This window comes from Glossina fuscipes, unplaced genomic scaffold (genome assembly GCF_014805625.2).
Source record: "Glossina fuscipes isolate IAEA_lab_2018 unplaced genomic scaffold, Yale_Gfus_2 3, whole genome shotgun sequence".
NCBI classification, from domain to species: domain Eukaryota; kingdom Metazoa; phylum Arthropoda; class Insecta; order Diptera; family Glossinidae; genus Glossina; species Glossina fuscipes.
This window is the reverse complement of record NW_023998417.1, coordinates 14434904-14450919: the sequence shown is the minus strand read 5'-3', so window position 1 is coordinate 14450919 and position 16016 is coordinate 14434904. Positions and strand designations below refer to the sequence as shown.

General features: G+C 34.1%; 6 protein-coding genes across 11 annotated transcripts; 3 read left to right on the top strand and 3 right to left on the bottom strand.

The window, feature by feature from the left end:
- Positions 1-224: 224 nt before the first annotated feature.
- Positions 225-1644, bottom strand: LOC119634405 (28S ribosomal protein S21, mitochondrial). 5 transcript variants are annotated; one of them, XM_038028540.1, is made up of 4 exons: positions 1450-1644; positions 1127-1391; positions 806-1047; positions 466-740 (listed from the first exon to the last, which is right to left on the bottom strand). In XM_038028540.1, exons 1-2 carry the CDS (start codon positions 1594-1596, stop codon positions 1275-1277), a joined length of 264 nt encoding a protein of 87 aa, XP_037884468.1. In that variant the 5' UTR covers positions 1597-1644; the 3' UTR covers positions 466-740; positions 806-1047; positions 1127-1274. The 5 variants fall into 5 exon arrangements, with proteins under 5 accessions (XP_037884470.1, XP_037884471.1, XP_037884468.1 ...); XM_038028542.1 differs by lacking the exons at positions 466-740; positions 806-1047 and adding an exon at positions 225-326; XM_038028543.1 differs by lacking the exons at positions 466-740; positions 806-1047 and adding an exon at positions 343-358.
- Positions 1645-2027: 383 nt separating this feature from the next.
- Positions 2028-7176, top strand: LOC119634389. 2 transcript variants are annotated; one of them, XM_038028509.1, is made up of 6 exons: positions 2028-2117; positions 2192-2690; positions 2750-4248; positions 4318-4555; positions 4624-4872; positions 4930-7176. In XM_038028509.1, the coding sequence occupies exons 2-6, from the start codon at positions 2537-2539 to the stop codon at positions 6420-6422; spliced, it is 3633 nt and encodes a 1210-aa protein (XP_037884437.1). In that variant the 5' UTR covers positions 2028-2117; positions 2192-2536; the 3' UTR covers positions 6423-7176. The 2 variants fall into 2 exon arrangements, with proteins under 2 accessions (XP_037884437.1, XP_037884436.1); XM_038028508.1 differs by having other exon boundaries at positions 4624-7175.
- A 1030-nt stretch (positions 7177-8206) lies between these two features.
- Positions 8207-10015, top strand: LOC119634400. The gene is made up of 2 exons (XM_038028534.1): positions 8207-8736; positions 9548-10015. The coding sequence occupies exons 1-2, from the start codon at positions 8411-8413 to the stop codon at positions 9975-9977; spliced, it is 756 nt and encodes a 251-aa protein (XP_037884462.1). The 5' UTR covers positions 8207-8410; the 3' UTR covers positions 9978-10015.
- A 1399-nt stretch (positions 10016-11414) lies between these two features.
- On the top strand, positions 11415-12666 carry LOC119634399 (tRNA-uridine aminocarboxypropyltransferase 1). Its single transcript, XM_038028533.1, has one exon. It carries the CDS (start codon positions 11716-11718, stop codon positions 12658-12660), a length of 945 nt encoding a protein of 314 aa, XP_037884461.1. The 5' UTR covers positions 11415-11715; the 3' UTR covers positions 12661-12666.
- A 28-nt stretch (positions 12667-12694) lies between these two features.
- Positions 12695-13299, bottom strand: LOC119634404 (signal peptidase complex subunit 1). Its single transcript, XM_038028537.1, has 3 exons — positions 13170-13299; positions 12959-13105; positions 12695-12894 (listed from the first exon to the last, which is right to left on the bottom strand). Exons 1-3 carry the CDS (start codon positions 13191-13193, stop codon positions 12772-12774), a joined length of 294 nt encoding a protein of 97 aa, XP_037884465.1. The 5' UTR covers positions 13194-13299; the 3' UTR covers positions 12695-12771.
- A 594-nt stretch (positions 13300-13893) lies between these two features.
- LOC119634397 (WD repeat domain phosphoinositide-interacting protein 3) lies at positions 13894-15834 on the bottom strand. The gene is made up of 5 exons (XM_038028531.1): positions 15495-15834; positions 15181-15435; positions 14714-14892; positions 14246-14660; positions 13894-14183 (listed from the first exon to the last, which is right to left on the bottom strand). The coding sequence occupies exons 1-5, from the start codon at positions 15565-15567 to the stop codon at positions 14077-14079; spliced, it is 1029 nt and encodes a 342-aa protein (XP_037884459.1). The 5' UTR covers positions 15568-15834; the 3' UTR covers positions 13894-14076.
- Positions 15835-16016: the final 182 nt, after the last annotated feature.

Here is a 16016-nt window from a genome sequence, read left to right as displayed (position 1 = left end):
GATCTGTGACATTGGAGATCACTCAACCAGCAACGGTTACTAAATCGACAAAATTTACACGCAAAGCTCCAAGCAAGTAAACTGCCGAATTTGAAATGGAAGTGATTTAAATTAAATCGAATTATTCAAGGCGTAATCCGCTTTCTAATCGTATTTTTCAGATTCGCTCCGTGGAAAGTTTCTTTTTTTCTTTTTTACTCTACTTACATACGATGTATGGATAAAAATTTTCTTGTCGTTGTGTATAGATGATCATAGAGCAACAAAATGGAAAACGTCAGCTCCGCCTAGCCATGAATATCGCAATTCCATTTACCTCGAATTATCTTTTAAGACAAAGATGGCGGGTATATATAATCTATATAGTATAAATAAAGAGGACTCGACTATAATTTATTAGATGTTTATTTTTAGTTTTTTATAATTACTATATGAAGGTGAGGTTGAGAAAGACATGTGTTCACATTAAGCTTGAAAATTTAATCCTTTCTTTAACCATTTGTTAATTATTTTATTAATTAACATTGAAGTGAACATATAAACTCTGCAAGTTTAAAGAACTTTTTACCAATTGTAAAGTAAATGCTAAAAAGCGTTTAGAGCAAGTTAACGGGCGTTCATATGTATACATAGGAATGGCAAAAAGGGAATAACGAAGTCCGCATACAAACGTCAAATACACAAGGAGCAGTGCAGTTGATTCCATCTAGTTGACATACGCTATTGCCTACAACTGGAATCTGCAGTGTGTTAAGAATTCGTCGCTAGTCAAGATCTCCATATAAGCAACTTTTGTTTAATTTACCCGCATTTTTTGCAGAACCGCCATATTTCAAATGGCCTTAGCCAGTAGTATGTAAGCGTTGGATGGTAGTATCCAAGAAAAGCCGGTTTATCATATGATATATGGCACACCGACTTGGAAATGGGTTGCGAAACCGCAGGTCCTGTTCATTGGTCATAATCAAAACCTCCAAAATAACTAGCATCACAAAGGCAATGTGCGTCTCTTAGAGTGTGTACGATCTGACAGGTCGGGCCAATAAACTACATATATATTTTTATTAAAGTCAATATGTATGATATATAAGATAAATATGCCTGAAAATCGATTCATTTTGCGTACCCACATAATCTCTTATATTTCTTGGTGTAGGTTTCTTGTTCTTCTTATTGCTTGGTGTAGGTAGGAAATAAGAAGTATCTCTTGGGATGGTTTTTAGACGATTACATAATCCTCTTTGTTTTTATTTAGAATTTACATATAAACAAATTCAAGAACAGCCTGGAAATGGTTCGACACGATTTTTACGTAAAACAAATTGGATTTTACGATTCATGTCTTCATTATATATAGCTTTGCACTTTTCAAAATTGACGCGACGCCGCACCTGCAGTATTAACAACATTTTTTAAATAATTAATAATTGTAATATAGGTACAACTCACCTGATAAGGTTTTTCATAATAACGTGTACGCCGAAATTGATCAAATATTTCTTCTTTACCTAAAATACGATTTAATAAACGACATGCCTCTTCGACATTATTATTTTGCACTAGAACTGTGCGTGCCATAAATAAAGAATGTCTCATTTTTGTTTATTTAATAATTTTAATAATATTTTTGACTTGTCCGCAGTTCTAATGTAAAAATCATATGTTTTTTGTACTAGTGTTTTTACAATGACCTTCAAACTGCATCAAAAATATGCAAGTTTGCACAATTTCGTACATACTTCAAATATTTACATAATTTACAAAGAAATACTTACAAAATTAATTACAAATTATTTTGATACCATCAACTTTTCTTTATTGTATTCACATCTGTGTAGTTGTGAAGAATTAAGAAATAATTTTTCGTTTCGCATTATTTTATTATATAGTTTATACGATAAAGCGGTTAATACTGTTAATAGGAAAGAGTATATGAATGCTTGGCAACACTGATCACGGGGAGAGCACGTAGAAAAAAGCAATATTTTCATGGAATAGTAAAGAAGAAATTGTTAGTATTTGTTTAAAAATTATATATTTTAAAATATATAACAATTCTGGTATTATCTACAGATATTTCTTTTAAAAGTAGTCAAGATACGTGCGCGTATATAAAGGTGAAATAATAAAAATACGTAAAGCTGGGGAAATTTGTAAATGTTGATATAATTTATTTTTCGTAAATTTTCAGGTGTTAATTTATTTCTTATAACAAATACACAAATATTGGTGCAATTTAAAAAAAGCATTCAAAACGTCATAAGGTATTGTTTAGAAGCTTTCCGTGAATACACCTTAAAATTGCAGAGTGTGTTATAAAAAACTAAATAGTAGTTTCACATGACTCAACTCATTTGTTAAAGTGCATATTCGAGTTCATACACGTACGTTAGCCAGGTTTTATATACGCACATATCCGCTTTGTCAACTGCTGTTCACACTACCTCTGCTTTAAGTAAGCCAGGCTTCTTAATCAGCTGTGTGTGCGTGTGTGTTAATTGTGTGGTTAACATCTTTATTTTCAAAATTATAAACAATGGTTAATGTGCCTCCGATTCCTCCATTGTTATGCAGTACACCCCCAATTGATTCTGGCGAGGAAGATGATGACTTAGATATATCTCCCACACTTACCGGTGTGGCTGCAGGTGAAGATTACGGTGATTTTTTAACAGTCATTGACATACCTGGTAAGCGTTTCAAACACAATTATAAACTTTATAATAGAGTTTTATTTGAAAAACTCTAGAATCTTTGCCATCACCTTCAGCTTCGCTTAGCGAAATGCAAGTGATAGGATTATATGAACGAGGGACTTATATAGAGGAAAATTCTCCGCCTCCTTTGAAGTCTTCTGAAAAATCTGGAGAAGCTCCCAGTACTGAAATACCATCACCTTCTTCAAAGGCATTAGAGGCTTTAAACTATAGTATCGAAATTATTTCCACGGAAGGCGCCGCAAATACGTCACCAGATATTAATGAAACTAACGGCAATAGTGAAAGCAACAAAATTACATTTAGCGGGACTAAAGACGAGCCAGTTGCTACTGTACATTCTGCAGTAATATTGATAGAGGATTTGGAAGATGACAGCAGTGATGAGGAGCTCTATTCCTCCAAGATATCTAAAAACTTTGCAGAAGAAGACACCAACATTAACGATTATTACAAAATAGAAGAAATCGATAACAGAAGTGAAAATATGACTGCAAAGAAGTCGAAAGATTTTAAAAATATCAATACAACTGAAGATGGAGAAGGCAATGAAAAATATATGGAGCTGTTTAGTAAAAATATTTTTACCGGTTCCTCTTCGTTAGACAATAATAACATAGAACGAAAGACATATGAAATGGAAAATTTTGGAGACTTCGATAATTTCCAATATTTCAATACCACATTACAAGAACCTGAATTAAGTACAGTTCAAACGAGAGAAATCAAGGAATTCGGCGGAGAAAACGAGGAAACTGTGTATATAAAAAATATTAAAGATCCTCTCGGGAAGAAAAATAGTGTAGAGAATAACAATCAGCTGAAAGTTGAATTTTCAGAGAATGAAGATGACAATGGGGATTTTGGTGATTTCGATTCATTTCCAATCCTACAAAGTAGTCGAGAGGGCGATTTTAATGGATTCAATTCTTACAACTCAAGTCCAACTATTGATAACGCCGACAAACAAAATTCAACAACTCATTCTGCGGATAATGAAAAGGACATAGATATTTCGAAATTCAAAAATAACATAGAAAATTATAAATGTGAGGAAGAACAACCGCGTAAATGTACTCAATTTGTGACACGAGCGACGTCATCTATAACAGAGAGTTGTCTTATTTTGGAGAATAAAATTGATAAAAGTGATGATAGCGATGACGATTTTGGGGATTTCAATACCGCCCAACCATCCACAATTCCTGCAACAACCGTAATAATACCTGCCTCTTTAAAGTCAACATCTAGTCATTCTTCAACGTTAGAAACGGAAGCTTCATCGGGGGCGATTCCATCCCATAAAAATTTAAATGAACGCATATTAAAAATCTTACAGTTTATGTTTCCTGAACAGACAATTGCTCCAAACACGTCAGACAATTATGAGCAGGCATCTTTCAAAATTTATAAGGGATGTGATATACCATTTCCGCCAATAGATTCTGCAAAAGCCTTAGACTATCAATGGGCAAATTCAGAGACTCGTCACATTTTTATCAAATCTTTGGGAATAGATTCTCGGAATATTGTGAGTTTTTGAAAATAATTTTGAATAATAGCAATAAAAATGATTTTATGTTAAACGATGTCTTTGAAGCTGTTTGGGGAAAATTGGAATCCCTCTCTACCGCGCTATGCTGCCAATTTGAGTTTTAATCCTTTAAAACCTATGAAACCGAAAAACTCAAATATTGCCGAGTGTTCGACTTACGATGATCTTAGTTCTGACATCAAATCCACTGATAGCTACAATCATTGCAATCGCGACAAGATAGGTTTCATAGAAGATGCAGTGGAAGTGAAAGTGAACACATCAAGTGAACAAAATAAAGAAGGTAACCGTTGAAAAGCGATATTAGTGCAAAAACGCCTAAAATTGCGTTTTTGTGTTTGTTATTTTTAGTTATCAATCCGATGATCTCGGATACATCATCAATCGCCACATCCTGCACTAAACCCGTAACAATAGTTGATAGCAATTATACTGCACCATTGCAATTGAGGGAAGAGGAATACTCGAAGACTCCACCTCTAAGCGAAATGGAAACTGTTGAGAGGTTTTCATCCTCGTTACCTTCCGCTATAGATGCAGAGGAGTCAATAACGCATAATTCGGAATCATTTGATCTACCTGAAATCTCTCAACCTACCAGTTCGTTGAATACAAATAATAATGAAAATGAAGTGATAGTTACATCAACGTTTTCAGGCTCTTTTAAAGAAACTCACATATATACACCTTCAAAGACGATGGATATTGAAGGAAAAAACTCTAGTATGACCCCGACTAGTTCACCCTCCAAAGTGATCCCCATTGATTTTGATTATGCAAAAGCAGCCATGGGTGTGATTATTGATGAGACAGTTGTCAAAAAGGAATATCGGGATGTTGTCTATGAGCCTGGATTTTCATTAGAAATCGCCCTTGAAAAGGAAAGCGTTGAAGCGGATCAGGTCAATGCATCTGTAACAACGACAGGTCACAGTAGTCCATTTGAAGCCCAGATGAGTGACGAAAAGCTTTCAACAGGTGTAGTCGGTAATGCCGAAGATGATGATGAATTTTCTGACTTCCAGTCAGTGCCAAGCGTGGGAACAGATGTAGCTTGTAGCACAGCCGTAAAAAATTCCTTACCATTCCATAGCGACAATACACTAACTCAAAAGTCTTTAAATTCTAAAAGCTCAGGAGAAACGTCAAATCTATCTGCTTCAACAGCTGTGCATGGCATGATTTTAAGCCCAGCCATATTACTGCCTCAAGCAATTGCAATGGAAAATCAAACCCCTAAGATCGAGTGGGGTGATTCGACCGCCAATATTAATCCCGAAGAATTGGCTAGAATCGATGAACTGTTTCCAGAGCCAAAATCCTTAAAATCGACTACCTCTAGCTCATCTCAAAAATCAACACCTACTCGTGAGGCCGTTTCGTCCCCGTCCACGCTCTCGATTAGTGCTACAGTGGCTCATAAAGAGCAGCAATCCCAACATAAAGAGGATGAAGACGACTGGTCCGATTATATTTCGGTGCCTATAAGCAATATTAAATCCATTACCCAGAATCAAACCTCAATCAACAATAACAATAACAATTTTGTTAAAACACCCAACATTTCGCCCTTGAAACAGCCGCCGCCAGCAAACAACAGAGAATGCAATTCGAACAATGACGATGAATGGTCAGACTTCGTATCAAGTGTTCCATCTGCGGGTAACAATATTGCACCATTGTATAGCTCGACTTACAGAAGCATACCACAATTTAATAGCGGAGCTTGGCAAAATGCGAATTTCTATAACAATCCATTAAGTCTTTACCACAAAGGTCCCATTAATGTCGGCAATTGCCACCAGCAGTCCCCTAAACACCACAGTCATAGTCAGCTAAATAATAACAATAACCATAATTACAATCCAACAAGCACATTTAATAACTGTCACATTCCTATACAGTCGCAACAAGCCCAACAACAGCAAATACATATAATGCAGAATTTTTCTACGGCTCCTGAACGTGTAACTACGGCTGGTGGCGGTATCCGCAACAATCAATTTCAAGTAGGTTCAGCTAAGGTAGCGAATAAGGTAGCGCCGAGCATAGCCTTAATACCGGATTTGGGATTTGTTGCACCTGCCATACCCACGCACACTTCATTTATTAACTCATTGCCTAGACCCAGTTTAAATTCGAAGAAATGACGTTTACTTCATAATCAAGCTACTTCTGCCAGCTACATGCCATCCCAAGAGCAGCAGCAACAACAACATTCCCATTCAAGAGGCTCCCCAACTGTAAACAGGACCCATTATCATCGCTCGCGTACAATAACTGCCTGTGTGTCCAATTATAGTGATGATATTTTAATCTAGAACCAAATTGTTAGAATCTTTTAATCTTTATTCTTTAGTTTTTAAACGTACTTTCCTTTTTTTCCTCGTTTCTTGTCAGCAACCGCAGCAGCATTAAGTTTCGTGTACTTAGGTGAGTCTTTGATTTGCGTTACAACTAGCGTCACTTTAATAAGTCCAGTGATCTTTTTATTTATTTACCTTTTTTTTTGTTGTGTTTTGTGAGTGAGTGACTGCACACGTGTACGCAATCGCTTTTAATTTATGATTTTTAGAGAAAAATGTATATAAAATCTGAAAGAAATTGTTAGTTGTGTTTTTGGATAATTTCTGTTCGCTTACACAGAAAAAAAACGAAAAAATGTTTTTGTTGCTACTTAAGTGTAATTAGTTCACATCCCACTGCTAAACGATTATGTTACGCAAATAAAAAATTATATAAATATAAATTTAATGTATCCTTGTTATAAAATATCGCAAAACAATATTCTGCATTTACTTAATACTTTTGTCTTGCTCTAAGAGAAAGCAACCTGCACAACTTTAAATCGAAGCGAACTAAACTTATTTAATTTTGCAAGTTATGCGCCTGAATGGCAAGAATCTCGATTTTCAACTCAATGTCGTGGGTTCGAATCTCAAGTGCGGTACAGTTTTTTTTGATGCTAGCGCTTTAGGAGAAAAAATTTATTCTCTGGCTAAATTTATAATAATAATAATTTTACAAGTTAGCCTAAAATTAGACTGCCATAATTTTTATTATCAAATTAAACAACACCCTCGCTAAATTCCCTGTTGAAAGGCGAAGCACAGAGTCGCTTATAATAAATAAATGGTTAAAAGCTCAACTTAACAACTTAAACGGTAACGTCAATAGCTACGTTAAATGCCCAACTTAACAGGAAACAAAGATTCAATTCTGTTAAATAACAGACAAAACAGATTCAATTTTGTTAAATAACAGACAAAACAGATTCAACTCTGTTAAAATGCAAAGCCGTCGGCAAGTTTGCACGCAGTAAAAAAATCTCAGGCAATAATTTGTTTAATTGAATGAAAGAAATTCACTTTATAACGTAAAGGGGTTTTGAGATTTTTCTTAACTATTTGAATCTGGGATTTTGAAGAATTTTGAAAATAAAATGAAATTATTAAAAAAGACTTTGAATAAAAGAATTAAGACAATTTTTGAAGAAAATATTCCAAAAATATTCCTCAAAATTGATTTCTATACCTAAATCATTGCAATGTATTTGAACTTCGAATTTGGTAACATGGGAGAGTAATTAAATGAGCGACCACTTGTTGCATTGGGCAATTGTCGTGCTCGCGAGTCTTTTTTGCAATTCGATCTTCAATATAAGTATTTAAAAGGAGTAGAAGAGTAGACGCGTAACATTCCACTCAACTTGTGAGATCATCATCTTTGAAGTTTCCTAACAAGAGAATTGTATTTGTGTTTCTCAGTAAACAATTTTCGTTGTTTTACTCATTCGTATAGGAAGTTGATTGAGAGCGAACTAACTAACTAAACCTAACAGATACAAATAATAACTTTTATACGGCACAGTTTCATTTAATTGTTGGTAATGCTTTACACAATTTGTTTTGATTATTTATTTTGCTAAAGAAGAGTGAAAAATAAGAAAAAAAGAAGAGTCGGTTACAAATAACAAAAACGAAAGTTAAATTGCAGCGGAAAGCCAAATAACAAATCATAAATAAACCTTAAAATAGCGCAAAATTTGAAGCATATGCGTGGAGGAGTTGTTGCTCCGCCCAAGAAAACGGAAGCGTCAGAGAACAAATAAAAGCTGAAATTGAACTGAACATAAAGAATGTCCTACAAGGCAGAACGCGCTTTATCTTTCTTTTATCCCTTGGTTGTTGGATCTTCGGTTGTATGCTGCATAACATCAGCGGTTTTATGGTCTCATTGGCGCTACGTTTTGAACGCTTGCCCCGAGACCAATTGTGGATGCTTCCTCCATGCTCGTTCCACATACACTTCGTTTGAAGGCGGTCATATCGCTTATTGTCATTATTCGACATATGGTTTACTTCTGCCACTGTTTTTCTCAATAATCTTGTGCATTTACCACGTATACCGCGTGTGCTTGGGTACAGCGAAAACAAAATCTGGTACTGCGACAATTAGACAGCGGTTAGTATATATAAGCTTATAACTTCCCTATTTTGCAATGAAACAATGAAAATGTCTAAATCCTTGGAGAAGGTTTTTTAAATATGTGAAAAATTGAGAGTATGGATAAACTTGACCCCTCTTCCCAAGATCAATTTAATGAAATTTGTTTTTCTTTTGTTTGAAAATGCAATGCTTAATTAATTAGTGAGCAGGCAGCAGTGAGTATAATGCCAAGTGAACTTCCTCTTCTATTGGTTTACATGTCAATAATTTTATATTCGTATTTTTAAACGACAACGACAAAGGTTAAATTATTTTAAAACAATTTGGCGTAGATAGATACTCATCAATTAGCGAATGTTTCTCAAAATTTACGCCTCAGTTTCTCGTCTCTCAACCACTATCACATCTTTCGAAAATTAAAAGTTCAATTAATGTGAGACGGCTTAAAAAAAAATTTGCCCATGCGATCCCAATTTTTCAAGCCAACGTAGTATATCGGAGTACTATCACTTACCGAAAAATGTTGATTTGATTTGTAAATAACGCTTGGTCATAGAAATTGTCCAATCATCATTTGTTCATCAATTGTTCATCAATATGCATCCGACGTGCAGGCTAAACAACTTAAATCGATTCAGAATGATTTAAATAAAAAGGCGAGTCTTAGTCTGGACGGTAATATGAAATAAAATGCACTGTGGAATTGAACTGAAAGCAAATACATAATAACTAACATAGCAATTCTTCCATAATGCTCCTTTGACAGGGACCTTTAAAATATATATTGTAATTTCTGAATTTTTATCATTTCCCTTAATTATTTTAGCTCTGGCGACGTAGTTGTAGTAACTACTGAATCGGAAGTTACAGACAACGACATCTCTCCATATTATTGGCTTCCTGTTACTATTACAGCCAGTGTTAATTTTGTGTACACATTAATCTACGCTTCAATCTTTACTGATGGCTTTGAAGTAACTTGTAAACAGTATCGGGAGACTTTACTTAAAGAAATACAAGGTGTGGGAAATATTGTGCCGGTCATTAAAAGTCGTCTATCCTGTTCGGCCATATTCGATTTCATGGATTATTTGGTAGAAAGCATCTCTTATGAAAGGCGAAAATACGGTCGTATTAATAGTTCAGTATGTTTTTATATGTGCTTGATATGTGCTTGGATAGCCGTAATTGCTTGGTTCTCTATCTGTCTTATAAACATTATACAGACGCGGAGAACTAAACCGGCTAGAATTTAGTAAATTTCTAAATACTTTGAAGAACATATATATATTATTGTACAAAAAAAACTTTTCTTTACGTAAGCCTAAAATGTGTAAAATTTATGTACAAATATCAGTAAAAAATACAAATTTTTTATTTTGCATATTTTTTTAAGAAATAGTTTTCGAAAGCGTTTCTTATAAAACTGTAGTTTCTCTTACATAAAGAAGAAGCGCCATTTAGTGCAAAGAAGAATTTTTGTGTATGTAATACGATTAGTTACAAACTGAAAGGAGAGGATATCTCAAAAGGGCTAGAAAGGGCTAGCGAACTCTATCCATAAGCTATGCTCGGAGTTGATAAATATTACGAAAATTATATTGCAAATCTTCAACTTCCTTTATCTTTCGCCTTTTATTACATAATATCTATCGAAAGCATGATCCATTCAGTTTGTGGAAAACTTATAACCATACTATGAGGATATTGCGGTTTTAAGCAAAAAGGATGGAGTGAGCTGCTAAATGCTCTGAACTTCGCCGTCAGATAAATGGGACGGAAATGACTTAATAGAAACGCTTATATATGGAAGAATAAATTATCAAAAATACCTTGACGGTTGAGAGGTTTTATAGCGAAACGAGACCCTTTCTTCAGCTCCTTTATTTCATTTTACGGAATTTCATCTTCGTTACTCACAAATACATTTTCGTTGTTTGCATTACTTTGAATTATGTTTCCATTTTACAGGCATTTGCTGCCATTTTTTGAAAACTTTTCCATTTTTCGGCAATTTATTTCCGTTTTGCAGAAATTCGATCTCATTTTGATGACATTTATTTTGGTTATCCAGACTAATATAGCCCAAGTTTGTTCTTGTCCATCTTATCCATCATTCTGTTCGTTTTGCATACATCCATTTATTCCATTTGTTTCACCTCTTTTTTTGATGGACTCTTTTTCCAGATGTGCCTTGATAAAGTGTTAGGGTCGAATATGCGGCTTAAAACCTACTATTTTATGTACTTTAGTAAAAAATGCTTTTCGCAACTACAATACTTCCTCTTTTTTTTTTTAAACATTTAATAACTTTAACCAATATTGCTAAATAGCAATATGCGTTTGCTACAGATTTATCTTTATTATGTTTGCATTTCCATAGTATGTACTAACAAGATTAATAAATACCTCAACAACTATAAAAATTTCAAAAGAGAAAAGAATAAAGATTTTAATTTTTACTCTTTTCCGAAATATAAAATTGATGACAGAAATTATAAAAATTAACTTTCGACTTGGAAAGTCGCGCATTTATTGAAATTATTTTTCGTCAATTTTAAAATTATATTTAAAGGTGAATTAAGAATCCCGTGAATCAGGTGTTTCAGATGTTGTAAGTGCAGGTATGTTTTGTATGAAATAAACGAATTAAAAAGAATACGAGTCAAAACAAACGAATGCAAAAAAAAAAGAATCAAAAGGATTGGTGTGCACACATTTAAATCGGTTTCATTAAGTGCGACGACGACAAACACAAAATATCAATGTTTTAATATAAGAAACAGGCAAGAGAGAGAGAGCGACATATTAACACGAATTGCTTGTATCAGTTGGCTCGGTCAGCCTTTTCTGTTTCGGAAAACGGTTAAGGCGAGCAATTGCAACTGATGCAATTCAGCAGCAAATTTAGTTAGAAGTGTTTAACTGATGTTTATTGACTAAGTGGGGAGTGTGTTGCTGGCGCGTCGCTTAAGAAGTAATATAAAGGAAGATATGTCTCCAAAGTGTTCCAATGTGACATCGCGTAAATATCCATTCGAAAATATGCGTTTGGATGACCATACAGTTCTGGATACCATCGAAGGCCGCCATGATTGCTTGCACTGTCATCGCTCCAGAAAATTTTTTTGCTACAATTGTTATATACCAATACCAAATATAGCTGACCTTATTCCCAAAGTAAGTTTGCCCATCGATATTGATATTATAAAACATAAGAAGGAAATTGATGGAAAAAGTACCGCAATTCACGCGGCCGTGTTGTCACCACAAAATGTGCGAATATATACATATCCCAACATACCAGATTACCAGAAAGATCGAGAAGATGTCATATTAATATTTCCAAGTGCTCAAAGCATAACGGTACCGCAATTATTTGAACGTAAAGTAAAAATATACAACGAGCACACTTTCGCTTATCACAAAGGGTACAATGTGGGCACACTTTTAAAAAGCCGAATGAAGGAAATTATTGAGGATGACAGTGTACAATCTAGATTAGAGTATTTGCCACTAAAGAAAGCAATTTTCATAGATAGCACTTGGAACCAATCAAGAAGTATTTACAAAGATGAACGTATCAAGTGTTTAAAGTCTGTGGTTCTGCAAAACCGCTCTTCACAATTTTGGAGACATCAAAAGAATAGTCCACGTTGGTATCTCGCCACTATTGAAGCTATACATCAATTTTTATTGGAATTGCATATTAATGCGTGGGGACTGAATTCTAAGTATAAAGGCTTGGAGAATTTGGAAATAGATGATAACTTGTATAAAATTGCCCAAATAATAGAAACAGGGATAAATAATGTAGAACCAACAGCTCCTTATAATGGTCAATATGATAATTTAATGTATTTTTTCGCAAACATGTATAATTTAATACACAAATATTATGATCACAATGAATTAAAATCGTACCGAAGACCGATATGAAAAATTAAATTGAAAAAGTATTAACTAAAAAATATAGAATTTTAGTGCTTTTTATTCATTTACTTGCGGAAACTGAATACTTAAAACAATGGGTGGAATGCTGGAAAATTATTATTTTTTCTTCTTTTGCTTGCTTTCTTCATGACTGCTATTACTTAATGATGCGTGTTCTGGTTTCGGCTTTTGCCAGTTCAAAGGATGACGCCTATATATCGGCCAAGGGGGTATAGTGAGCTGAGAATTAAGAACATATCTTCATGCCACTTTAAAACGAAATATATATAATTACCATACTTACCAGGGACGCTAAAACAAATCCAGCCCCTAATATGTAGACAGTTTGTGAAAATTGCTGTATGATCACACCCCAGATAAGTCCAACAACACCGAACAGGGTTATAATAAACCGTGAATATTTTTCAGCCTTTTGCTGACCGACAAAATCCTAAATTTTTTTTTAATAATCAAGTTAATAGGCTTTTAAACAATCCAAAGAAGATAAAATTTACCATATGGGTTTCAAAATTAAACATTTTCTCACAAATTTTTCGGCAATTCAACACGTCAACAATGTTTCCATATACTTCTTCTTTGCACACTTGTGTTTCATGCTGACAACTAACGGATGAATTTAGGTAGCAGTTAATAGGGTGATTATGAAATTTTAAAATGTAAAATTAATACGGTCGCATTTGCGATGTAATTTTGCTTATTATTAGCCACATATTATGTCGCTTAACGAAAAAATAACTCCATTCGAATGTTAATACTGCACTATTTACAACCTACTCATAAATTCAAAATACATAATACATAAGTGTTGCATAAAGGCAAAGTCGTCTGGAAGTCGAATGCGATTATTCAGATAGTTGCAGTATTGCATATACGCAAAGGATACCTTGTGTTTTTTACATTTAATATAATTTATTTAAGATACGCATCGGACTTCTAAATCCCGAGTTTAATCGTTTATAAAAAATTTAGCTTTCACTTTGTATTCAACTTTGACAAAAACGCCTGAATACTATGGCGAAAGTTGACTTTCAGCTGCGTGATTACTGCCCTCGTATTTTATACTTGCTCCAGCCAGCAGTTTAAAAATCGTGCAAAAAGAAAACGTCGAAAGCGCGCATCAAACAGAAGTACCTTTTTCTTTAGAATTTTTTACTTTACTAAATTATTTTATTTGGCTTATTAATTAATATAAATTTCCGTACGAATAAAGTGGAATTCTTTTTAAATTATCAATTGAGGAAATAATTATTTGTGGCAATATGTGGGAACTTTTTGGGAACTAAGGACACATTAAAAATTAAGCGATAAAAGAATATGTATTTTATAACCCCATCCCCTTGTCAGCGACGAGAGAAATTTATAACTATATATGCATTTTTGTCTGTAGATAATTGCTTCTTTTTAATTTTGATCGTCTATCAATTCAAGAAATTGGGTACACACGTCGCGGCTGCATTCACCTTTACTATTAAAAAGGAATTTGTAATAATGACCATCGGCACATATTGCTAAAAAATTGTTTTAAAACCAACTATGAGAATACTTTGCAATTAAATCAAAGTATACATACCAATTACTGAATTCGGGTCAGATCCGAAAGCACAAATACAGGCTGGGCCTTGCGGTATGGAAAATTTAACAAAACTCCATTGGCTCGAAAAATATTTGGGTATTATTGGTAAGCTAGACTCTTTTGGTTTGTTGTCTTCTAAATTAAAAACGTGTATCGTGCCGTGATCAGAAGAAACAACTAACATCGTCGATTGGTGATTAAAATTTATACAATATATATTCGCTTGGTTACTGCCGCGCCTTAACTCGCCGACTTTTTTGCCATTTTCTGTATCGAAGATTCGTATTAAAGTACCTTTTTCGCTGGCAGTAGCTAAACGAGTTCCCTGCAGGTTCAAAGCAATGCAACTTATGGCTGCCTCATGGGCAATTACTTCTAGCGCAGCGCGTTCTGTGTTGGCCAAATCAACAATCTTAAAATTAAGGGTTAAAAAAAAGATCAAAAAACGTAGTGAGCCCATTTTACCTGCACATGGCCGGAACGACGACCTGGGAATGCTAATAGACTTTTATTACTGTGAGGGCATAAAACGCATAAGCCTTTGGGATTGTTGCTAGTCTCGAAAACATGCAGTTGTTGAGGTTGCTGTGTAAATGTGTAGACCTTTATAACACCTTCCAAAACTACAACTATACGATCTCGCCCTAAAAATCATTAAATAAGAAAGTTATTATGTCGATTGCACCTAAGCAATGAATCTAAAATTTAATTATTAAAATTTAATTTTATCACATTCGGAGCGGTCAAGGTCGACAACCTAAAAGAACAAAAAATTGAAATAAACTAAAAAGGTTAAATACAAAACGTACTAGTTAGCTAAAAAACTCTTTCACTTACTCTCTAAAGTAACATTCGAAATAATTAAAATTCGAAGTTCGCTCATTTACTTACTCTCTAAAGTAACAAAATTCGAAGTTCGCTCATTTACTTACTTAAACGCACTGCTGTAACAGGTTGATTAAAATCCAAAGATATTGCTGGAGCCTTTTTCAAATCATCCCATACAATCACTTTGTTAGGAGGATACAAAGGACGTATACCCCCGCCCACCAATGCTAAGTAATTGCATCGAAATAGCATCTCAACGTGACTTAGACCGCCTTCAGGAAAAAGTTGTCGCTCTTTTTCTTTGAGAGGATCGCAATTATAGACACGAAAACCTGTGTCTGTAGCGCAGGCAAAACATCCTGTAACGCATTCATCAACCAACAAACTCATTTCCAGAAATAGAATATAGGAAATATACCTTGATCTTGATTAAAACCGGCATACAAAAGACCATTGCCATAAGGATTCATTTCCACCAAATTCAAATTCATGGCGATTTCCTCCCAATGCAAATTTTCCCACAATTATTTTTTTGTTAATTGTAGGTCAACTCTTGGGAATGCTACAGCACGCCTTACCCCAGAATAACAATCAATTGCAAACGAAACTTTCAACTAATAACGTTGACTGCAAATTGCTTAAATTCCTTGAATAAATTTTGCAATAATATCAAATAATATTGACTTTAAGCTATAATAATTCCAAAGAAAATTGATATTTTATGTTTTATTGTGTATAGTTTTTTATGTTTAGTGATGTCAATTGATTACTTTTAGTATAACATTTTTAGTAGGATTACTAATTCAAGCTACTCTTTACATAAATACGCAATTGTCGCACAATTGGCATCAGTGAAGAAGTCTTCTTTGCGCAATTATTAAGTGTATTATAATTAATGTCTAATCAAGGTCTGACAGTGGCATTGACAAATTTCAAATAT